Genomic DNA, 22738 nt, shown 5'->3' on the forward strand with positions numbered 1-22738 from the left:
AATGAATGGTTGAAGCTTTCGACAAATCTTGTTTCGAGGGCCGCGTTGGCCAGGTTTTAGGCCCGAGAGACAGATCTCTGATCTTCGCAGGGGACTAACACCCGGATTTTGTTAAACCTTTACCAGGGACGCATTCACGAGTCTCCGGTGCACGTGGTTTGGCCGAGGTCAAGTGCGGTGAGGTGACGTGGACTTCTTTCTCGCCAAACACGTTTGCATTATTATGTATCGGGTCTATTAATACTACCTAGTACTGTTATATATGACTCAAATCAATCCATATTCAACTCGAAGGGATGCTTGCCCGTCTACCTATGCCTTTCGATGCAATGATACGTATGCCCGCAATACCACTTCAGGAGTTCAGTCCGCTCGGTGGCACGCCGAGAGTCGCGATGAGTATCAAGGCAACGTTGAAGCCCATCAGCTCGAATATAGTCTGGGGGTAGGAACCCGCTCGGCTGGTCAGGGCGCCAGTCGAGTTCTCGGAACGGTCGAAGAACTGCAGATCTTGCTTCACCATGTTGCTGACGATATCCCGGGATCCGCCTATACTTGTGATTGAGTGTCTGCCGCATGGTTAGCTTCGGGGTAACAACGAAAACAGGGACCATAGTATTGTATTGTATGTTGTGTCTCACCTGGGCAATGACGTTCCAGCACCACCCGATGACGAAGTATACCACCAGGGTGCCGGCCCCCATGAAGAAGTTACCCTTTTCCTCCATCTGCGAGCCGGTGAACTGGAACACGCTGATGAACCTCGATACTAAGAATGCGTGGCTGGGGTATGTAGTGGCTGCGACTCCGTCAGCGCGAGTGCTACTATCGGGTAAGTGTAAGCTCAACGGACACCAATCTTACCTGCGCCGAGGCATCCCAGTAGAAGAGACAGGTAGGTCCATTTCAGTTCAGGAGACGAGATTACCAGTCGCCAGATCGTCGCGATGATCCCAACCGGCTTCCTGTTATCGTAGTCATACCTAGCTACCTGGTCCTCCATGCGTCCCTTCGTCGTGGTCGAGTCCCGCGTCAGCGTCCTGGTCAGCTCAGCAGGCCCAGCCTCGGTCTTGGCCTCATCAACGTCCTCCGAGTTCCTGTCGGAATCCTGCTTGGGTGCTGACAGATCCTGAGCTCGCACAAGACGCGCGTATGCACCGTTGTTCCCCAGCAACGAGCCGTGTGTGCCTTGCTCGATAATGCGGCCCTTCTCCATCACCACGATGTTATCGGCATTCCGGATCGTCGCGAGCTTATGCGCAATGGTCATAGTCGTACACCTGCGGGAGGCGTTTCCGAGAGCCTTCTGGACAATCTCCTCGGCGTTGGGATCGAGCGTGCTGGTGGCCTCGTCGAGGAGGAGAATCCGCGGTTGTGAGACGATGTCCGGGCGATCGCCACCCGCTGTTTCTGCCCTTCGGAAAACAAGGCTCCGCGTTCGCCTATGAGCGTATCATAGCCGTCGGGGAAAGTAGCAATGAAATAATCGGCAAAGGCGATGCGGGCAGCGTCTTTCACCCTCTTCAGCTTCTCGGCGTAGCCGTCGTTCACCCATGGCGTACCGACGAGGCCACTTGCGATATTGTCGAAACAGAACCTGCAAATAATACAGGTTCTTGCTGCACAAGGCGGACGTGCTGCCGGAGCCATCGGACGTTCAGCCTTGTCGATCAGTCTGCCATCGAGTCTCACAACGCCAGATCATCCCGGGTTGTACCACCGCTCGATCAGGCCGATGATGGTACTCTTGCCCGATCCACTTGCTGCGACAAGCGCCGTTACCTTACCAGCGAGGGCGTGTAGATTGAAGTTGTTCAATACTGTAACTCCAGGCCGGGTAGCTGAAAGCTATATTCTCGAAGTCGATATTTCCCGTCACACTCGCAGGTTGTTCTCCGGAGCGATTGGTAGCCATTCGTGAGACAAGAAGCCTAACGTATCCTCTCTTTTTCAGAACAATCCTCTTCTCGCCTTTCATACCTTTCATCGTACTCTTCTGCCACACCATAGAGACAGGCGATGTGGAGGATCTGGACCGAATGCACGCTTTTGTCGGCTCTCTCGAGTCCGCATGCCAGCACCCCAGCGCCTTTGCAAAACTCCATGACCTCTTCCACGTCTTCTACAACGTAGCTGTGCGCTGCACCGAGCTGAAGTCGGCCTCTACGCCAATGCAGCCGGATCAAGGCGCAGCACAGCGTGGAGATGGGCACCTATCTGGGTGAACTGGGTATTCAGCCTTAGGTAGAACCGGCTGCTCGTCAGGGGTTTGAGGACGGGGCCGCCGGCGGGAGCGGGCAAGGGACCTCGACGGCATGCCTTCCTTCCATGGTGCTGCCGCACGACGTCTCCGGCATCCATGAGGAGGCGGATCAGGCTGCCCAGCTCACGAACTGCTATACGGTCAGCCAGCAGATGATGGGGTTGTTGCATAACAACCAATTGCCATTCTAGTTTAGGAAGCGGTCCGATTCGTTCGGATGTCCCGCGTATCACACAGGTCTACTTCGACGGCAAGACCAAGAAACTGGTGCTTCGCCGGTTGCGGCTGTTGGACCTGCCGGGGCACGAGCCCACCGAAGACACCCTACCTGCTGGTCCGCTGGATGGCCAATCGCCCCGTGGGCGAAACGGGGTACGTCGATAACGGAGCCCAAAGTTGAGGCTATGTCGACGAACTCATCAGGCACGGCGTCGAAGCTCCTGTCCGGTGTGTGCGTGACCCATGTTTCTCTGAACCTGCTGGCTTGTGGGCTCTGGCTTTGGAACTCAGGGAGGGAGGATCACCACAGCCAAGCAACGAATTATCCAGAGCGCAGGCCAGGAGACGGAACAACAGTGCGATGTATTGAATGACCATAAACCCACAGTCGCTAAGCACCGGATATCCATGACCCGTCCCATCCCCCATGTCTGCATGTTGACTCCAATACCCCATAAACGAAATCACTCAAGCAGGAGCCTTGACGCCAGCAACGGGACAGACCGCCCCGTCCTGCGCTCCGCTAACATCCGGATGCCCCTGCACCTTCCCCTTGTGGTGCCCCACTTTGGCCTTCGTGACCGGGCAGACGGCCTCGTCGTCTTTCCCCTCGGTAGCAGGGTGATCCGGCGGCAGCACGGTCGTCGCCGTCCCTACGACGGGGCACACGTCGTCGTCCATCGCCTTGCTCTTGGGTTCGTTGACCAGCTTGTTCTTCAGCACGGGACAGGCGGACGCGTCGGCGGGAGAGCGGCCGTCGGGGATGGGCACGCTCGGGTGCTTGTGCAGGTTCGAGTGGTGGTCTGTTGTTGCGCCGACGACGGGGCAGGTCTGGCCGGGCTTGGAGAGATCGACGTCCGGGTGCGAAGGCGGGAGGGTGGTGTTGGTCGTGCCGACCACGGGGCAGTTCTCCGGGGCTGAGGCCATTTTGAGTCGGTTTGTGGTGTGAGTTCTTGCCTTGCTCGTTGGTGTTGCTGTCGCTGGTGTTATGGTATGGTAGACCTGCAACGCTGGCTTTTTGGGATGCTTGGTTCTGAGTGACAAAGGTCAGAGGTGTGCAAAAGCTGGTCACGCAAACGGCTGCCTGCCAGATGTAAATCAGCCCATTCAGACCCCCATGATGGGCCTAAGCTCAAGAGCAGAGCAATCATTAACCCCTGTCAAGATGACGTCGGTGGGGTCGGTCGCGCCAAGCTTGGGTGGCGAAGCCAATCAAAGCACAGACCCACTGCGGGGGCTGGCCGTTGGTTGGGCCTTTGGCTCACCAATCAGTCCGATCGTGTTGGTCAGAAGGCGGTTTCGAAAGTGTTGCGAAGGGAAAGGCGTCGCCATCGTCAGGGCAATGGCCACATCAATTTCACCCATCACACCCAAACGGTGTGAGATTCGTTAATGTTTTCCACGAGTCCCAAAACCTGCAGAATCAGTCTAAGAACTTGCTTACTGTGAGCGTTTCCGGGTCATTCATTGACAGCTGCAACGCCGGTGCCGCTTCGGCACGTAACGCGTCGCAACTCCAATGAGACCGTGGTACAGTACATTCTACTATCTTGAAGGTTTGATACTTGGGGGCAGGGATTTTCACGAGCATCGTCTCGTCAAGTCAAGCTATATCTCCGCCAAAAGCATGCAAGCAAGTACTGGTGGTTCCGGCTGCCATCCTCGACGGGCAGGAAACCTCGGCGACAACCTCATCGGATCCTGCGCTGCGTGGCATACGCGATGCCTCGGTGACCTGCCGCGTATGTGCCTACGCGATATGCATGGACCAGAATAACGTCGCGGAACGTAACCATTCCCTTGCCGACCACATTGTTATCTTCCTAGGATCTGTCACCCCTGACGCGGAGCTGGTACTGCGGAGTGCCGCCTGCTGGCACACACTGAGCGAGGAAGACCGCCTCCAGGCGACGGCCGAAGCTGTATGGCCCGCCGAGGACGCCATTCTCTCCCGGCCCTGGTTCACGCGCGCATGGATCCTCCAGGAGCTGGTCCTCTCGCACGAACCCCTGGTGCAGTGCGGCCGGGTGCGAGCTCGCTGGACGGACCTTTGTTCGCTGCTGCTTAGGTGAGAGGCAACGCCGACGCAGGTCCTCCTATGGAAAATCAAGCCTATGGGTATGCGGATAGTGTCTGTCTTTCTGCGCTGGGGATTCTATGCGCCTACACCAGGTAGCGTCGACTTTATCTCCGGCGCGCACGACCTGATACGCTTCCTTGTATATGGCCCGAGATGTTGGGCTGCGTGTTACTGTACGACCTGGCCTTTCATTAACGGCGAACTGAGCGTTGGAGGCATGGCGCTATGGGCAACGACTCGCCGCATACGGTACTCTCCGGGTCAGCTGCGCAGCCTACATAGAGTGTCACAGACGCGTCAATGCCGTACATTGCAACCAATCGTGAGAGTTGAATAGCTGCTTGGTAGGAACTGACAAACTGCCGGGTTGCACCGCCCGTCCGGCTCCCAATTGACGCCCGATGAGTCCGCGAGAACTTTTCACGTCGTGACTTTGGTGGAACTTGAGTTCACGGAGTCCGACCACTGCGAGGCCTTCGCGAAAGTGAAGATTTCAAGACTTCCCTCTTCTAAGCTCCGTCTGCTCTACCACATTATCGTCGATACCAGTCATTGGCTGGCTCACATTTCGTCAACCGCATTGCCACTGCTTTCTTTCTAATGGACAGCTTCGAACTGCCTGAATGTTATCCTTCCGATGCGCTGGGTCAAAGCCAAACTGGCGAGGGCCAGAGTCGATGCTTGAGCATTCCGGAACCAGGATCCCCGAACCGAAAAAGTTTCGACTGCAAGATATGCACTGCCTCTCGTGCTACTTTGGATGAACTCGACCGTTCTGAGGCCCAATGTTACCTGTGCAGCCTCTTACGGACAGCCGTGCTGCAATTCGCCATGATGTCTTCCGACCAGAACCGGAGATGGGTTTACCTTTGGCCCATAGCTTATCGCCAGGAAGAGAGACAAACCCTCGAGGTCAGCGTCCACACCCTTCATCCTAAGAGGCGTAACTGGTGGTACTCTGAGTCCCATGGCCAAACTACTTCCATCGTTATATACACAGATATCGAAGGGAGAGAGTGCACTATAATTCCAATACCAATACGGCGCAGCACTTGTAACCCCCGGGAGTTGACCTTCCTGCGACCGATCTCCAGATGGCTCCAGGTCTGCACCCAGGACCACAGCGGCTGCTGGAGCGAAGGAGTGCCGTTACCTGCTCGAGTCCTCGACGTGAGCGTCGCCACTGACTCAGACGACCGTGTCAGCCTTTACGCTTCAAGAGGCGAAACAGGCGTATATGCGTCTCTTTCATACTGCTGGGGCGATGCTTTACCGCTACGGACGACTCAAAGCACATACCGCGATCGGCAAAACGGCATATCGTTCCACCAGCTGCCTAGAACCCTGCAGGACGCTGTCACAGTAACTCGGGCGTTGGGGATCAAGTATTTGTGGATCGACGCCCTCTGCATTGTTCAGGACAGTCAGGAGGACTGGGAAATCCAGTCCAGCAACATGGCCGCCATCTACAAAAATGCTTATGTTGTCATTGCCGCCGATATCGCCAAGGACTGCAATAGCGGGTTTTTGCCCCGGAAATCACAGCAAACATCAGAGCGGGTCCTTGCCAAAGTCGCCTCGTCGAGCGACGACTCAGAGTGTGTCATTTATGGGCGAGTGCTACGAAAACACGGAGGAGCGGAGAGCTCTTCCGGAGGCTTCTCGGCGGAGTCTATTCGACCGCTCGGTGAAAGAGCTTGGACTCTCCAAGAGGAGGTGTTAGCATCAAGAATCATTCACTTCGCTCATGACGAACTGTACTGGGAATGCCAGTCCGACTCTCTCTGCGAATGTATGGATATGGATCAGGATAAAACGACATTTTCTCCGGCCTCTTGGAGTCCCAGGGCGGTTTTCAGCCGCTGTCGAGACTCCAAAAACGCCAAAGAAACATTTTCGTCCTGGACTAGACTGGTTCAGAACTACAGGAGGAGGAACATTACGAAAAGGATGGACCGTCTTCCCGCATTATCTGGCATCGTGAAAGAGATCTCCGACGCCGGAGAACATGGGCGATATCTTGCCGGTCTGTGGAGCGCGCACTTGCCCGAGGCACTGCTGTGGGGGGCTCGAGCTTCCTATGCGCGACGAGTCTTTCCTTATAGAGCTCCTTCGTGGTCTTGGGCTTGCCTGGAAAAGTCTCCCGGTTACGACGAATCCGATTTCATAATCGACTATGGCACTACACTGGAAAAGGTTTACACAACCATACTCGAAACGGAGTGTACACCGAGCGGAAAAGACCCCTTCGGCACAGTTTCAGGGGGGCAAATTAGGCTTACTGCGCCGCTACTCGAGGTCTAACAGCGCCGTCTTGAAGATGAAGACGAAATGAATGCAAGCCCGCGGCTCAGAATGACGCCAAAACGTTACAACTTTGGGAAGTTCATTGTCTCTGCTACCTTCAACTTTGCCATGCGGTTACCCGACGATGAGTCTCTGTTCTGGCTTCTCCTCGGAGCAAGGACGGACAAGGCGCTGTTCAAGTCTGGTTCAGCGCCGTTCGGGTCTGGCCCAGTGCCCCCAGGGCTCGAGAAACTTCCATCTACAGTTCAGGGATTGATACTTCGTCGTAAGCATGGGCTTGGCCTCGGTGCCGGAGGGGAGGTCTTTGAGCGGGTTGGACATGTTAGGATATCAAAGAATGGCTGGGCTAGCAAGGAACATGATGCTTGCTTTCAGTTATTGAAAGCTGTTGATGGCTCTGCGGACCAGACTATCGTTATAGTCTAATTTCTGACCACTTGAAGTGTTGATAAGAGGCAGACTGGGAAGATCAACGCATTTGCGACCGCATTCTACATGTCGAAGTTCGAATTTAGGGGGTCACATAGGTTGTATTGCTTGCTTGCTTAAAGAGTCTGAGACTGTGGGGGCCTTTATTCCTTATGTACATGGAGAGCCTGTTTCCCAGTCTTCTGCCCCTGTTCCTGCTATACCAGTACCTCCGGTACCTAGGTACCTAGCTTGTGTTCTCTGCCCCTGAGTTCAGCACTACAATCTACTTGACTTATCCCTACGAGTGAATGGTTTGGCCGTGTGGTGTGGGCTAAGTCTAAACTATTGGACACCATATCGCGGTATAACATCGCTCGTATCCATGATTCACCACGTCGACCTCGTGCCATGCGACACGCGGCCTGGCGAGCTTCCAGGTTTGTCTATCCATCTTGCCGAGCCTCTTTACGGCGTGGGTAAGGTGGGAAGGAAAGTGCCTTACCTTACCTAGTCCAGCGGATCTACATTAGTGCACTACGGAACTTAACCTTCGCACCTACTACACACCCGTAGACTGATAACTGGGAAGACGGATGCTACATCATGTATCACCTAAGATCGGTCAGCCGGGCTGAGTTTGGGCAACCTTACCTTGCCTTGCTACAAGGCTAGTACTGGTTGTAACAGTCCTCTTAGAGGGCGTAAATGGTTGTGTGCAGTGTGATATATACTATAGCGCCCAGGTGTCTGTTGTTAGTGTCCAGACCGGATACCTCCTTCATTACCTGGTAGGTGCTGTAGATTTCGTTTGGTGGCCAACTCTGTCAATTCCATCATTGCACTTATTATTATTAAGTTCAAGTTATCTTCATCGAAAGCGAAACGTTCGATCGCCGGTTACAGGCGGCATTGATCATCACTGCACATTCCACAATCCCGCGTTTGTTTAACCCGGCAGCGATTACGATTGGTTCGAGCTCTGCTCAATGGGCCTGCAGGTCTTTAAGTTTAACGTCATCGAATCGGGTGTTTTTGAGCCCCGCCTGCATTGCGCCACGATATTCGAAGCTCTGCCGCCTGCGCAACCATCAGGGTGTCTCGAGGCAGAGGGTGCGTACGTAACGCTCGATCTCTGATGACGTCGTTCTTACATATGCATTAGACCAAAACTTGCGGAGAGGCACCAGGTGACCATGAGTTGGGGCGAATCCCACTTGAGAATGCAGCATCCCGATACTCCTTTTTATATCGAGTTCTCCGCAAGCTGTTCACTTCTGAATTGCAAGGTCTCATTTCCCTAGCATCCCGAGTATCATACTGTAGCTTGACCATTCTCCGAGAACAGTAACCACAATGATTTCTCCGGAGCAAGTCGCCGAGATGCTCTACCCGCAGGCCGCATCCACCTCGCACCCGGGGCCGATCCCCACGGTTGCCCGTATGCCATGCCACTTCCGCAGCTCCCCTGCTGACCATCAAAAGTCAAAACCAGCTAACAACAAATCGCACCAGCAACCCCGACCTACTACCAGGTGGCGCATGAGGCGGGCCACCGCACGCTGTGGGTCATCTTCGCGGCCATGACGCTCGCGTCGGCCCTCTTCGCCCTCCTCTCGTGGAACGTGCCCGTGTCGAAGCGGCTCTACCACACCACGACGACGCTCGCGCTGCTCGTGTCGGCGCTGGCCTACTTCGCCATGGCGTCGGGCCAGGCCACCAGCCTCAGCTGCCACGTGGTGCGCGACAGCCACAAGCACGTGCCCGACACGTTCCACGAGGTGTGCCGCCAGGTCTACTGGGGCCGCTACGTGCAGTGGGCGCTCACCACGCCGCTGGTGCTGCTGAACCTATGCCTGCTGGGCGGCCTCAGCGGCGCCTACACCCTGATGGCGCTCGCGGCCAACCTCATCATGGTGCTGACTGGCCTGTTCGCCGCCTTCGCCGCCGAGCACACCGCGCAGAAGTGGGGCTGGTTCGCCATCTCGGCCCTGAGCTACCTGTTTGTCGTGTGGCATGTCGCGCTGAACGGCATGCGCTCCGTGTCGAATAAGACCGCGCGCGTGAAGAAGCTGTGGGCGTCGCTGGCGACGTACGTGCTTGTCTTGTGGGCTGCGTATCCGATGTGAGTTGCCCTTTCCATCCATCTTATCTCCGCGTGGGTTGTTGAGGGTTTAGAACTGACACCCTGTGTGTGATAAAAGTGTCTGGGGTATCACCACCCTTGCGCGCAGGACGAACGTCGACACCGAGATCATCATCTTCGCCATTCTGGACGCCCTGGCCCTGCCCGTCTTTGGTCTCTGGCTGCTGATCAGCCACCGGGCCATCGCGGAGACCAACCTCGACCTTGGAGGTTACTGGTCTCAGGGCGTGCCTGCTGAGGGCAGAATCCGCATCGGCGAAGATGAGTAATTGGTCTGCGGTCATTGCCAAGCAGTGCGAGCTAATGACTCAAGCTGCGGCTGAGTCACTGGCGCTCCAAATGCAAAGGACGATAAGGACGGGATGAAGTTGGACACAATGCAACATGGTGGAGGGGGATGAGAGTGGGAAGGCAGCTCATGCAGATTCGGAGTTCACCAAGGCATCTCAGTGCTGGGTCTCTCTTGGATATTTGTCGGATGCATTCTTGGCGTTCAACTTTATCACTGTGCTTGATGTGTATGAGGGGTAGGCGGATCGGAACGAGAACGAAAGCACACCCAAGGAAGTCGGACAAGGATATGCTCGCTAACGACAGGATAAATGCTATAGCTACTTAGGTACCTTACTCTCTGACCAACTGGTCTTCCAATTGAAGAAAATCAAAAAGGTCTTGGATTTGTTACATCTCGTAGGGTATCGTGTGATCATGCGATTACTACTAGTGTCTACGCCCAGTCGACGTTCCATAATTAGCTCTTCACTAGAAAGAAGCCGACACTTGACATTATGAGCCCCTATAGCTAAGCGGGTACTTTCACTAATCGAACTGGTCACTAAACATTCGCCCTCCCTCCCTCCTCCCCAAATGCCAATCGAGCCTTGAACTCAACCTGTCCCAGATATAATCCATGCCCTCCACAGAGATGCTGTCGTACCGACGACGATGCCTACTTTCAATCAGTCACTGCTAATCAAATTCCCCGTTCATTCGACTTACTGACCCGTCACTAGAAGGCCCCATGACATAAGATGGACCCTAATCCGTTGCGGCCGGTTCGGGCATGGTAAACGTGATGGTGACCAGTGTGGTTGCAGCTTCTCTGACTTCAAGGACCGAGTCCTCCTTTTGGAATCTGTTGTATGCAGACCGCCCGGACTCCGCTTGGAGATCGCCTTCCTGGTTGGCAGACGAGGATGCGGAACTCTCGTGCTTCTTGGCCTTGTTGTACCCCGACCGCCCCGATTGTGCCGTAACGTCACTCTCCTCGTTGGCAGTGGAGGTGCGGGAGGTTCTGTCCCTCTCGAACTTGAACTTGTTGTATCCCGAACGCCCTGACTCTGCGGTCAGATCCCCCTCCTGCTTAGGGGAGGGCGACTCGGCGGAGACAAGGACGAAAGGGCCCAGCAGCCCCATGAGAAGCACGGTTGACCAAGATTGTGTCAGCATGATGGGTGAAGTCTAGGGTTCTCAGTCTGAATTGAAAGAGTTGGAGAGATCCTGTTGCCGCTCCTTGAGGTGAGAGGATTAGGACAACAAGCTGTCCGGGTCTTCGCCCATTTTAAGCACATCCCGTCTGCTGCTGCTCGGGTACACGGCGAGGAGTGAGCCAAATGGAAGAGGGTGTGGTGACCGGTGATTCCGCGCCGCAGCATTGATCAGGCAGACAACCATTGTATCGCCAATGTCTCCTTCCCACTGGCTGGTTGAAGGGGCTTAGCAAACATTACGAAAGCCGTCACCGAGGACAATGAAGCCCGATCGAGATTGCGCTGCATGAAGAGACAGTCAGGTGATAGTGATAGAATAGGAACACCCGCCAACCGCCAATCATGGTCCCCAATCTGACCAACCCCAAGGCCATTGAAACTTGTGTTGGGCAGGCCGAGGCGTTTGGTACCTTAGACAGCGGCCGATGATAAGGATTGGGGGCGAGGTTGCCGGTCATATCGGTCGGTCACACCGAGATACTTGGGTTCCGCCAACCGATTGACGGTGTAGAGCCGTAAGGGCTGGGTCGGCAGGCGCAGACTCGAACCAACAACCGGAGGACTGCTCGGTGTGGCTCCAATGCGAGAGGGAGCTACTGTGCTTGGCAGATGCAAGGAACGAAGGGCAAAAGGTCTGCCATCGCAGGCTCGTATGCAAGAGGTATCACACGCTTCACACCATGTCAGTGATGTAATAGCCTCTGCTTTGACCGATCCGTCTTCTCGAGCAAACAACCGTGCTTGCGCCCTTGCTCTTCAGAACCAATCCAGCGTGGTGTTTACTGTTTAGTGATAGGTAACCAAACCAGATGTAAACTTACTGTCACCGACTAGGAAATGGGAAGTGATGATGCCAACGTCCTTATGCTCATCAAATCATTTTGTTAGCCTACAATGCTAGTACATATTCAATGCAAACGTCCTCTGAGGTAGTCTGTTGCGGCTAACATGTGTAGGGTAGCCACGACCCTTGAGACTGACAGGAGTTTGCAGGCTGCAGAAGCACTTCCCAGAACGTATCCCGCAGGAGCTCTTCTTGTTCAACTAGGTAGCATGCTCGGGCCCAATTCTCGGAGGGGCGGCCAGGAACGATGTTTACACTTGTCTAAGGTACCTTACCCTAACTTACAGATACTATAAGCTGCAGTCACTCTCTGGCATTGGCTGAGAGTCTCTTTAGACAGTTCTGAACTTCATGTAAACATCTCTTCCCTGGTTCCACTCGTCTCAAGATAAGTATCACATACTCGGTCACAAGCTGCAGGTTGCAAGACAATGATCCATTGCGTGCACAGTTGCGGCTTCTCTTGCCTGCACTATCTTAACCTTCCGCTAAGCTTGAGCCTCTCCTTCCTTACGATAACATCGGCACATACATCAGCTCGTTGACCCTTTCCTTCCTGACTCACAACCCCGACAGATGCACCACCAGGGCAGTCCCCGATGCTATACACTCTGGAATCGTTCCTTCTCTGTACCTCAGTGAAATTCGCCCTATACCTACCGCAGCGCCTTCGTCTCATTCACCGCATTTCCCGCTCATGTCTCCTCGACTGTCTCCTCGACTGTCTCAGTTCTCTCTTACACTCACCGATTAGTACACCGGTATTATGCATACGTACATTCATTGCAGACGCATTTTGTCCTCAGCAGCTCAGAACTACAAAGGTCTAATCAATGCAGATGGCGGCGTGCAAGCTCGGAGGTCTCCCAACCGAGGTCCTCACTACGATCTTCGAGTTTTTCTGTGCACACTGCAGACACGACAATGTCAGGGATCCGTACGACGAGCAGACTCTGGTCACGCTCTGTCAGGTGTCTCGCTATTTGCGCGATGTTACCCAACCCATCCTCTACCATTTCTTCACCTCGGAGGTGAGGACACTTGGGCCATCTAAGGGCGAGGACAGCGTCAGCAATATCTATCGCAAGCTACTCTTCCTGCGGAGCCTTGTTGCTCGGCACGATCTCGCCGAAGCGGTGCGATCCCTTCACTTCGTTCCCCAGGGCCGTTCTTGGAGCTTACCTTCTCCGAGTACCTTGGACGACAAGCTCTTCAACATGTCTGAGGATCTCTTCGCGGAAGCTTGTGGGCAACTCAAAATTAAGAACATTCAAAACGTGGAACATTCGGATTCGTTCGGCAACTACACTGTCATCCAGCTGATCATTGCCCATTCACCTAAGTGTGAGTTCATCTCCCTTGGGCCTTTCTCAGTTTCCCACCGGCCACCGGAGCAGGAGGACATGTGGGTGTTCAGGCGCATCGTCAGTCCGATCCCACCCGCAGCTCCGTCCCCCCTTGATGCGCTGCGCAAGCTAAAGGAGATTCGCCTCTACCACGAGCCTCGACCCGTCGGCGTAAGCCTCTCCGTCTGGGATCTATCCGATCTTTTCCTCCTCGCACCGGAGTTGCAGTGCCTCGAAGGTACTGCGACGCAGCACAGTCAAGAAGAGCCTGGCGGCGACCATCCACTCATTCCACTGTCCATCCCCAACGTCGTTAAACTTCATCTCAATTCGAATTCCCTGTTACACCAGCAGCTGGATAGCCTTCTCACCTCTTGTACATTGCTCCGGGAATTCTCCTTCTTATGTGACCGAGATCAGTATACCGTGCCTTGTCCAGGTCCTCGTCAAGCTATTGAGGGGCTGCTACGCCGCCACCAGAACTCGTTGGAGTCTTTGACTTTGAATCTGGAATTTTATGGATCACCAAATGTTCTGAAGGCCAATAGCACGCTCAAGGCATTCAAGCGGTTGTCGTTTCTGAAAACAGACCTCGACTGCTTTGGCGGCGATATGAACGCCGCGGCCGACGATCTCTTGGTCAGAGTCCTGCCCGAATCTCTTCAAAACCTCACCCTGGCGGCGAACCACAGACAACGGAACCTCCAGAAACAGCTACAGGAATTGTCGCAGAGCCAGCACCTGTTTACGGAGTTGCAGCATGTGCATATAATGGCACGTGGCATTCAGGGATCCCTGGAATCACCTGAGCATTCATTTCAAGGGGTGGGAGTCAAGTTCACTATCGAACGGGTTCAACTTCTTGGTCAATTCTCCCTTCCTATAGGCTTCCTTCCTTGAGCACACAAGGTAACTCCACAATTCAATGGACTAAATGGAAGGGTGTTTCCTCGTTAGTTTCAAATCAATGGCCGAGCCAAGACGATCAAGGTGGTTCTTCATGTTTGTATATCGCTACTCGGGCAATAACGCCGGCCCCATCACTCATGTACAATACTCTTATCCCCAATTCATACGCCTGTTCTTCGCGTGAAAGGATACCTTACCTGAAGATGCATGAATGTGACTCCAAATGCCCACGGAACATGCAAAACATTGATGGTCCACTCGTGTCCTGAGCCTGCATTGGACAAAGCTTCAAACGACGATTCAGAATGTGGCATTACCCCTGCCCCTGGCACCCTGAAGTTCAGATCGCAGAATGCTGGTTTCGGCACATCAGCATCGATCGTCTGGTGCGACATGAGATGCATAGGACTGGTAATTCTGGTATCAGAATCCCTGGTTTTCCTATCTGGCAATGCAGGAGTCTTTTCCTTCACCATTGAGACATGACAACCAACCAGCCCAAGCGTCTCCCTTCCGCGTGAGCTGACAGCGAGCTACATCCGCAGAGGAACCATGGTGATCTCGATGGACGGCGAAGGTGTGCATCCCCATCAGTATGCTGTGGGCCTTTTCCGTTCTCGCATTCTTTTATCCGTGCTGTTTGTCACCGCGCACATTGCCGCTAAAAGCAGAAGTCGTAGGTTGGTGAACAGGGACAACTATACGATGACAAGTGTATTGGTACAATACGTTCCGAACATGTTCCTGCCAACGAAACACCTTCTGGAAGAGCCGGAAGGTCGGCGTAAAGGGCCATTTCCAAGCTGACGCACAACAAGGTCTCCCCCCTCACCTCCTTGGAGGACGGCCAGGCTGCGTGACGAGTTCGTCAGGCGTATCTCACACCCATCGGAAGGTTCAGGCGGGACACCAGGCCGCGGTGTCTCTCCAGGCGGCTAGGGTAGGCCCAACGGATAATCCAAAAATCGTCTGCTGTATGTGGCGTTCCTATATACAAACTGCTACATGGATCTACAAACTCGGAGCAGACAGCGCCGCCTTCGTCACTGGCCCAGACTGGTCGTTTTACTGCCAAGAATTCCGCCAACTTCCCAATGTTGAAAAAGGCGCAAAATGCGCAGGGTATCTAATGTTGAAAAGTTCCCGATGCTCCCCTTCAAGCCCACTAGCCCAACATGACCAGCTCATGCCGATAGATCGTCGCCCCAAACCTGCTTCGCAATCTCCACCTCCAGCCTGACCTTCGCCCACTGCTGCTCCTCCGTCAGGTCGTTACCCTCCATCGTCGAGCTGAACCCACACTGGTGTGACAGACACAACTGGTCCAGACCGCGGGGACAGAACTTGGCCGCCTCGTTCAACCGCCTGACGATGTCCTCCTTGTCGTCCAGCTCAGCCTTCTTGCTGGACATGACGCCAAGCACGACGATCTTGTTCTCCGGGAGGAAGCGCAGCGGCGAGAAGTCGCCCGACCGCGCGTCGTCATACTCGAGGAAGTACACATCGACGTTCAGCTCCCTGAACAGCACCTCCGCGACGGGCTCATACCCGCCCTCGGCGAACCACTGCGAGCGGAAGTTGCCCCTGCATAGATGGATGCCAATCACCATGTCCTTCGGCCGCTGGCTGATGGCCGCGTTGATCAGCGCCGCATACTGCTTGGTCAGCTTCTGGGGATCCTCGCCGTGGCGCTTCGCCGCCTCGGCCCGCATGCCCTCGTCGCATAGGTACGCCAGGTTGGTGTCGTCCAGCTGCACGAACCGGCATCCGGCAGCGTACAGGTCCGCGATCTCGGCCTGGTACACCTTGACCAGGTCCTCGAAGAACTCATCCAGCGTTGGGTACACCTCGGTCGAGATGGCCTCCCTGCCGCCGCGGAAATGCACCATCGTCGGGCTGGGGATGCACACCTTGGTGGTGGTGACCTTCTCCTCCTTCTTGCCGCCCGCAGCATCAACCAACCGCGACCGCACCGCCTCCACATACTGGTAGTCTTTGACCTGCACGGCCTCCGGATGCCCCAGCTTGCCGACCACGACAATCTTGGGCGGTGTCACGCCGTGCGACGTGACGTTGGTCGACGACAGGCTGCCATGCCGCTCGACGCCCGCCAGGTGCTGCAGGAAGTCGATGTGGAACCACGCGCGACGGAACTCGCCGTCCGTCACCGACTGCAGGCCGCTGGCGATCTGCTTCTGCACGACCGTGGCGATGTGCTCATCCTCGAGCGCGCGCAGGTCCGACGGCGAGATCGGGTTGGCCGTGTCTAGGGTCTCCCGGGCGGTGAGGATGGGTTTGGGGCGGAGGAAGGAGCCGACATGGTCGGCGCGGTAGACACCGGCAGGGAGGGGCATGTTTGCGACCTTTTTGGTTGGGAGGGTGTGGTGTTGTTGGCTCTCGACGGCTCGGCTGCGCCGGATCTGCGTCGCACAGGACAGGAGAGGTGAGAGAACCCTAAGACTCCGGAGCGGTATGGTGCGCTTCACGGACGGGACGCAGACAATTCGGTCCGTTGTTGTTTCGTGTGGTGCGGGAATGGTAGGACGGCGTGCAACAAGCCACAGAATTCCTGCGGCTGTGGCAAACCCGGTTCCAAGGCTTCGGAGTCGCTTTCGATTGGACTTGGGGATCTGCTGTGTTACGGACGAACGCGTAAGTCAAAACTCACTCTACCGTCGCGAGAAGAGTGATGAGACGGGTCTTGAACAGCCACGGCGGGCTATATACCACAGACAGCTTGGCATGCTGGAACCCAAATACCCTGCCGAGTACTCCGTAGTTCCATCTGACAACGACTCAGCGCTGCTTCACCGAATCACATCACAATCGGCGAAGCTCTCAGGTCCATCCGTCGTGCAAAGCACCCACTGTGCCATGCGCGGCAGTGAAATCGCGCTGTCGCCATTCGCCAATGCCTGATTTTGAGAGAATATGCGGGGTATCCGAAGGTGGGGCTTTCCCAATTGCGCGGGGGCAAAAATGCGAGAAATCCGTGCCGGGGAAACAGATTCCCCGCACGGCAGACATGGCCGGGACCTGCAATCGACAGGGCCACGGAAGCTTGACCGGGTTGCCGAGACGCTACAGGATAGACGAGGACACTTGTTGTGCTAGGCGCTGGAAAATGAAGCGGCAGTTGGTTAATAACTACGTGTAGGTATCCATAGGTGCATGTATAATGTGGTATCACCGTTGTCTTGGCTGGCGCCGGCTGTGATAGCATTAGACGGTTGTGGATGTCAATTGTCATGACCCCCTTTTTGCAACCACATGCGACGGTTTAAACTCTTAGGTACAATACCAAAAGATGGATTGTAAAGTACTGTCACACATACTGTACTGTAATCATGAGCAAGACATTCGTTAAAGCTCCTGTACGTAACGTTACGAAGGAGACAGTTCCATGCTTCGTGCTCCGTAGGACGGCGTGTCTCATTCCGCTGCCTTGGGGCTGAATGTTCGCTCAACCTCCCACGAGTCCTTGTGTCAGGGGCACTTGTCCCCATGTTAAGGATCGTCTCATGGTCTGAAAGGGGCGGTCTGGAGGTCTCAGTGTTCTGCCCATCATGCGCCACAGACAACCCCTGAAAATCGTCTACTCAATTTGGGCGGATCTGGGTCGTATTTGGCTTCGCGAAATCCTCGGGCGCGCCGAAGTGCCAAGACCGCCTGAAGGGTGGCTGATCAACCCTTGTCACGTTGTAAACACCACGAAAACTGGGAACTTCCAGGTTGGGTTGAGGTCTCTGCTCGGGACCCCAAGAGATTAAGGAATTATTTACAAAACTCGGGTGCCTCCCAGCCTGAGAGGGTACAGAAGAAGCGTAGATCACATCACACACATCTTACATCGACGCCAAAGCCCCGTTACCGGAGCAAAACTAGCCAGCACTTGTCGCGAGTCAGGTTGTCCAAATTCGTAACGTCATGATATTATTGCACGAAATGGCAAAGGTATCCTTGTGTAAAGACAAGCAAACAAGTGCATGACTAAATCATTGTGCCACCTCCTTAGACCGCAGAGTCCTTGTTGATAAAGGCAGAGTCGTTGTTCATGTGCCCAGCGAAAGTGGAGCTAGGCTTCCACTTGGCCGACGTGCGTGGGGTGGTCTCCTCCATCATCTTGTCGACCTGCTCGAGGGTAAGGCCCTTGGTCTCGGGAACGAGGAAGTAAGTGTAGACCCAGGCGCAGGTGCAGAGACCGCCCCAAACGAAGAAGACGGACGACTTCAGGTTGCCCTTATCCTCGTCGGTCATGAACGGGGTGATGACAGCAATGATGGTGTTCCAGAGCCAGTTGGAGGCAGTAGAGAGACCCACGCCACGGGAGCGGATCGGCAGCGGGAAGATTTCACCGATCAGAATCCAGGCACCGGGACCCCAGGTCGAGGCGAAGAAGAAGATGAAGATGGCAATGAAGGCGATCTGCGCATTGACGGCCGAGATGTTGTCGGCGAGGGTCTTGGTGCCAGTGGGGTCGGAGGGGTCAATATGTGTGTGGTTGAAGCCGACGGTAACACCGATGATGGCGACCAGGAACTGGCAGATAAGCATGCCGAGGGCGCCCCAGAAAAGGATGGTGCGGCGACCAAACTTCTCGACGGTGTAGAACGAGATCGGGGTCGAGCACACGTTGATGATGGTGAAGATCATCGAGGTAAGGAAGCTGTTAGAGATGGCGCCAGTCGACTGGAGGAAGGGAGTCGAGTAGTAGAAGATGAAGTTCACACCGGTCCTGAACGACAGCCATGTCAGCATGTACACGCTCGACCTGGTCGGCAACAGCTTGCACTCACCATTGCTGCATCATCTGCAGAGAGGTGCCGAGAATCGTCTTGCGCAGGTTGGAGTTGGACTTCCAGAGCGAGCCCTTGAAGCAGTTGGCCCAGCTGCCGAACCAAGTGGTGTTGGGGATGAGCTGGCGCTCGTACTCCTCGTTGGCGACAATCTCGGCAAGCTCGACCTGGATGTACTGAGACTCCTTGGGCTGACCACGAAGGCGGGAGAGAGCGTCCGAGGCAGCGTTCAGGTTGCCCTTCTTGACGAAATAACGGGGCGAGTCGGGCAGGAACATCAGACCAATGCCGAGGATCAGAGCCCAGATGAACTGGATGGCAATTGGGATGCGGTAGGAACCAGTATCGGTGCGGGACTCAGTGGCGTAGACGACGCAGGAGGCAAGCATGAGGCCAATGGTGATGCAGAACTGGTAACCAGCGACCAAGGCACCACGAACCTTGCGGGGGCACTGTAAGGGTGGAGGTTAACCACACGCTCTCGCAGACATCCAGGGCCAAGCTCACTCACAATTTCGGACATGTACAAGATGACGATGGCAGACTCGAAGCCGACACCGATACCGGCAATGAGACGACCCGAAACGATGGCACCGAGCGGGTCGCCGAGGCCCGTGATCATCTGGATGACCACACCGATGCAGTAGATGAGGCAGCCGATGATAACTGTCCACTTGCGACCGATCCAGTCTGCAACGTCACCGGCGATGAGAGCGCCACAGAAGGTACCGGCGGAGAGAATCGAGACGATGAGCGAAGTGTGAGAGTAGCCGACTTTGTCAGCCATAGGGCCCTCCACGGCGTGGATGAAGATCTTGGCGCCGAGAACGCCGTTGATGTAGCCAGAATCGTATCCAAAGAAGATACCACCAAAAGAGGCGAAGATACAGAGAAGGTACGCCTTCCAGGTCACGGGAGCCTCAATCCGCTCGATGTCCTGGGTAGTCGCCAGGCCGGCGAGCTGGTTATGCGAGGCGGACGGGGCCGTAGCCTCCTTCTCCGAAGTGGCCGACATGGTGGTATCGGTCTGCTTGTCCGAAGTCTGGGTGGTGAGGGATGCAGAGAAGAAAGGGACGAACAGTCGCAAGGTGGGAGGGAGGGTGCGGAAAGGATAGGCACTTTAATATGTAAAGAACTCGGATCGAGGGCGGATCGTGCGAACAATCGAAAAAAAGTGGCACCGACTTGTGAACAGGACTCCGGGGAACCGAGTTGTTCCAGGTTTGGAAATAGCAGTGGTCACGGCAAGGACCAGTCAAAGCCAGTCACAGCACGGGGAGAGCCAACTTCCGCCGGCTTGGCAAAACGTGTGCCTGGGGTATTTCGCCGTTGTTCGGCCGGATCGAGTGCGTTGGTCTGCATTGACGCTGCATCGAGGGCAGCGTTGGTTTGCTGCGGGGGGTCCAGTCAAGCCCCACGGGGATGGACCCATGCAGAGTACCGCCGAGCATGTGCGGCGACCCCCGGCTTGTTGCAACGCTCCGGCCTGTCCAGGCGCGCCAGGCAGCGCGACATTTCCCAACTGATCCAAACCCCCGGGCGGGCCAAGTGGCGCACCACGCGCAGCCTTCCCCAAACCAAGTCGTCTCTCCGCTCCGGGGCTCCAGATTCACAGGGGACTGGGCGAAGCTAGAGTCCCCGTGGGGCAAAAGCGACGAGATGGTCTGGCTCACCGCGCCCGCATGGCTCGACAGAGCGTCGTAAATTGGCCGAGTCGGTCCGGTGCGTGACATCCTTTCGCTAGCAAGCCGAGATCCGGCTGCCATTCGCTGGCGATATTCCACATGCAGTGTCACGCACCGAAACTGTCACCAACGGCAGCGTAAATTACCGTAAGGTATCTGCTCGTCACTTTCTTTCAGAAGCAGTTATGTCGTTACGTGTAAGCTACCACGATCCCACCGGATTCGGCTTCTGTGCCAGCGCATGAACAGGAGCCAACACCAATCTCACGTACAAATCGTCATCCTGGACAGACCACCGATTCCGGCTATCATGGTGGAATTTTCGCGTTTGGTTACAGCATCATCCATGGAGTGCTAGGTATTTCTCGAACTCCTTTACGTGCGTCGATTTTGCATAGTGTAGATAATCCATTGCTTCTCATTGTTTCAAGGGCCAAAGCTCTCGCGATCAAGTACCCACATCGATTGTTCGGCGACCAAGCGTCATCGATGCACGTCGAACCTGCGCACAAGTGCTGTGAGTAGTGTATGCTACTAGAATATTTTGCACAGTGGATAGTATTCCCCGTTCCCGCCGGTTTGGGCGACCCTGACATGCCGACACGTGAAAGTGCCTGGGGGAGACGTCGTGTACAAGGAATGCCTGGGTAAAAACGGTCCTTTTCTGGTGGAGCTTTCACAGTCAACAATCCGGGGACTCCACAGAATCGCAGAAGTCTTCGAAGCATGTCCAAGTCCTTCAAGTTCATTCGCTTCTCATCCACTCCTCAAGTTCGTAGTGGCCTGCAGCCACCAAAAGCTGGGGAGCAAATCTGGGGAGAAACCATGCAATCAGTGACATGTGTGGCGCGTCCTGGCGCTTACCGAACGAGTAAGCTTGCTTCAAGGCTCTCGCAGTCGGGGGGAAGGCGTTATAAGATGTAGTGTTAGGTATGTACTTGTACAATACAATAAAGTGCAAATCATATAGCGCTCTTCCCGCCTTTGCTTCCCCAGGCCAGCACTCCGATAGAGGCCCGCTACATACACAATACCTTCCTTGCTTATCCCATGGGATGCGAGTTCTTCTCCGAGTTCCTGAACGCTTCATTCAATGAAGTTTGTTTGCTTCCCCGCCATTACCCCGTCATCTCCACGACCCCACAGAGTTGCCATTCTCAACTGGTGACCCCATAATCATGCTTTGTTGGAGTTGTTGTGGACCTTGAAGCCCAATCTTCAAACGGAAACCATTTTTATACAGTACAAGCCTGTCATCACGCGGTCATGTGTTGCTTTTGCTTAAAAAGAGAAAAGCGATATCGAGCCAATGACGCGATTATTAGCAGTTGAGGCCGCTTTGTGCAGAGAAAGCGGCCGCCCTCGACATTACCGTGTGGTCTTCTGCAGCGAATAGAAGCGTGGGACTTTTGCGAGCCGAATTGCTGGGCCGCATCCGTAACATCAGTAGCGACTCTGCAGCGCGCGCGATGGGGTGAGGGATCGGGCCGAAAGACTCCGCAATTGTCCATCATGTGGCCTTCCAAAAGCCAAAAAGCTCAGCCCAGCCTGTTGATGATGGCAGCGGTGACAAAGACTCATCAGCAATCATTATGTTCACGTGCGTTCAAGATTCCAGCTCCGTGGCATCACCATTCTTTGACACAAGTTCGCAGGTTGTCACGATCTTTAATACCGGAACCAAGAGCAGAACCAACGATGGGCTCGCTGGGCGATGCGGAAGTTCCCCACTGCCCCTTCTTCCAAATGTCGTTTGATTACCTGATGGTAGCACCCGCCGCTAGCCAAGCCGCCGGCGGGTGTATACCCACTTGCATCCGAAGTCAACCTAGCGGATTTCTCAGGCAAGAGTCAAGATCATTGGAAAATGGGCATCACCGGGCTGAGGGCTGCCAAGCCGGCCCCGCCAAAGAAAAGCTTGATGTCCAGATGTAGGTTTCCAGGATTTCCACGATGCCGCCATATCGCAATCAGCACTCGAAGCGAAGAACGCAGGCCTGAGAAGAGACTTCCCGAATCTTCCTAGTGTTCATATAGCTGTATGTACTGTGTAGCAACCCTTCGAGGACCCGATTGGCACTGTAGTATGTACATAGCCTAAGGGTAGCCGGTCGATCATGGCCGCCATGCTACCCTCCAGGGTCTTTATTTGAGATCGCGGAAATCCCGGCTCGACCCAAAGTTGACGAATCCCATCAGGCAGAAGCAGAACGGTGTAACGCTGCAGAGTCTAGACACCCAGTTG

General features: G+C 55.0%; 8 protein-coding genes across 8 annotated transcripts; 3 read left to right on the plus strand and 5 right to left on the minus strand.

Moving 5' to 3' along the window:
- Positions 1-355: 355 nt before the first annotated feature.
- B0T15DRAFT_502994 (P-loop containing nucleoside triphosphate hydrolase protein) lies at positions 356-2105 on the minus strand (the record flags this gene model as incomplete). The annotated part of the gene is made up of 5 exons (XM_062867455.1): positions 356-502; positions 642-799; positions 865-1348; positions 1402-1597; positions 1981-2105. The coding sequence occupies 5 exons, from the start codon at positions 2103-2105 to the stop codon at positions 356-358; spliced, it is 1110 nt and encodes a 369-aa protein (XP_062721757.1).
- An 845-nt stretch (positions 2106-2950) lies between these two features.
- On the minus strand, positions 2951-3409 carry B0T15DRAFT_397872 (uncharacterized protein; the record flags this gene model as incomplete). The annotated part of the gene is made up of 1 exon (XM_062864927.1): positions 2951-3409. The coding sequence occupies one exon, from the start codon at positions 3407-3409 to the stop codon at positions 2951-2953; it is 459 nt and encodes a 152-aa protein (XP_062721758.1).
- Positions 3410-5396: 1987 nt separating this feature from the next.
- On the plus strand, positions 5397-6866 carry B0T15DRAFT_397608 (heterokaryon incompatibility protein-domain-containing protein; the record flags this gene model as incomplete). The annotated part of the gene is made up of 1 exon (XM_062864913.1): positions 5397-6866. One exon carries the CDS (start codon positions 5397-5399, stop codon positions 6864-6866), a length of 1470 nt encoding a protein of 489 aa, XP_062721759.1.
- A 1477-nt stretch (positions 6867-8343) lies between these two features.
- On the plus strand, positions 8344-10091 carry B0T15DRAFT_533967 (uncharacterized protein). The gene is made up of 3 exons (XM_062869402.1): positions 8344-8718; positions 8793-9402; positions 9482-10091. Exons 1-3 carry the CDS (start codon positions 8634-8636, stop codon positions 9690-9692), a joined length of 906 nt encoding a protein of 301 aa, XP_062721760.1. The 5' UTR covers positions 8344-8633; the 3' UTR covers positions 9693-10091.
- Positions 10092-10976, minus strand: B0T15DRAFT_533969 (uncharacterized protein). Its single transcript, XM_062869403.1, has 2 exons — positions 10427-10976; positions 10092-10372 (listed from the first exon to the last, which is right to left on the minus strand). The coding sequence occupies exon 1, from the start codon at positions 10870-10872 to the stop codon at positions 10462-10464; it is 411 nt and encodes a 136-aa protein (XP_062721761.1). The 5' UTR covers positions 10873-10976; the 3' UTR covers positions 10092-10372; positions 10427-10461.
- A 1620-nt stretch (positions 10977-12596) lies between these two features.
- B0T15DRAFT_502999 (uncharacterized protein) lies at positions 12597-14872 on the plus strand (the record flags this gene model as incomplete). The annotated part of the gene is made up of 3 exons (XM_062867456.1): positions 12597-13274; positions 13584-13865; positions 14831-14872. 3 exons carry the CDS (start codon positions 12597-12599, stop codon positions 14870-14872), a joined length of 1002 nt encoding a protein of 333 aa, XP_062721762.1.
- Positions 14873-14948: 76 nt separating this feature from the next.
- B0T15DRAFT_215384 (methionine synthase-like protein) lies at positions 14949-16626 on the minus strand. Its single transcript, XM_062862729.1, has 2 exons — positions 16589-16626; positions 14949-16528 (listed from the first exon to the last, which is right to left on the minus strand). Exon 2 carries the CDS (start codon positions 16364-16366, stop codon positions 15197-15199), a length of 1170 nt encoding a protein of 389 aa, XP_062721763.1. The 5' UTR covers positions 16367-16528; positions 16589-16626; the 3' UTR covers positions 14949-15196.
- Positions 16627-17902: 1276 nt separating this feature from the next.
- B0T15DRAFT_215381 (general substrate transporter) lies at positions 17903-20030 on the minus strand. The gene is made up of 3 exons (XM_062862728.1): positions 19320-20030; positions 18809-19260; positions 17903-18747 (listed from the first exon to the last, which is right to left on the minus strand). Exons 1-3 carry the CDS (start codon positions 19821-19823, stop codon positions 18024-18026), a joined length of 1680 nt encoding a protein of 559 aa, XP_062721764.1. The 5' UTR covers positions 19824-20030; the 3' UTR covers positions 17903-18023.
- Between the last annotated feature and the right edge of the window lie 2708 nt (positions 20031-22738).

This window comes from Chaetomium strumarium (genome assembly GCF_033439665.1).
Source record: "Chaetomium strumarium strain CBS 333.67 chromosome Unknown B0T15scaffold_4, whole genome shotgun sequence".
Taxonomy (NCBI): Eukaryota; Fungi; Ascomycota; class Sordariomycetes; order Sordariales; family Chaetomiaceae; genus Chaetomium; species Chaetomium strumarium.

Bases quoted from the DNA above. Each gene is read 5' to 3' on its own strand.
- B0T15DRAFT_215381 (XM_062862728.1), bottom strand. From the start codon at position 19,823: ATGTCGGCCACTTCGGAGAAGGAGGCTACGGCCCCGTCCGCCTCGCAT. The intron at 19,261-19,319 runs GTGAGTGAGCTT...CCACCCTTACAG, and splicing joins TCTTGTACATGTCCGAAATT to TGCCCCCGCAAGGTTCGTGG. The intron at 18,748-18,808 runs GTGAGTGCAAGC...GCTGTCGTTCAG, and splicing joins CTGCAGATGATGCAGCAATG to GACCGGTGTGAACTTCATCT.
- B0T15DRAFT_215384 (XM_062862729.1), bottom strand. From the start codon at position 16,366: ATGCCCCTCCCTGCCGGTGTCTACCGCGCCGACCATGTCGGCTCCTTC.
- B0T15DRAFT_533967 (XM_062869402.1), top strand. From the start codon at position 8,634: ATGATTTCTCCGGAGCAAGTCGCCGAGATGCTCTACCCGCAGGCCGCA. The intron at 8,719-8,792 runs GTATGCCATGCC...AAATCGCACCAG, and splicing joins GCCGATCCCCACGGTTGCCC to CAACCCCGACCTACTACCAG. The intron at 9,403-9,481 runs GTGAGTTGCCCT...GTGTGATAAAAG, and splicing joins TTGTGGGCTGCGTATCCGAT to TGTCTGGGGTATCACCACCC.
- B0T15DRAFT_533969 (XM_062869403.1), bottom strand. From the start codon at position 10,872: ATGCTGACACAATCTTGGTCAACCGTGCTTCTCATGGGGCTGCTGGGC.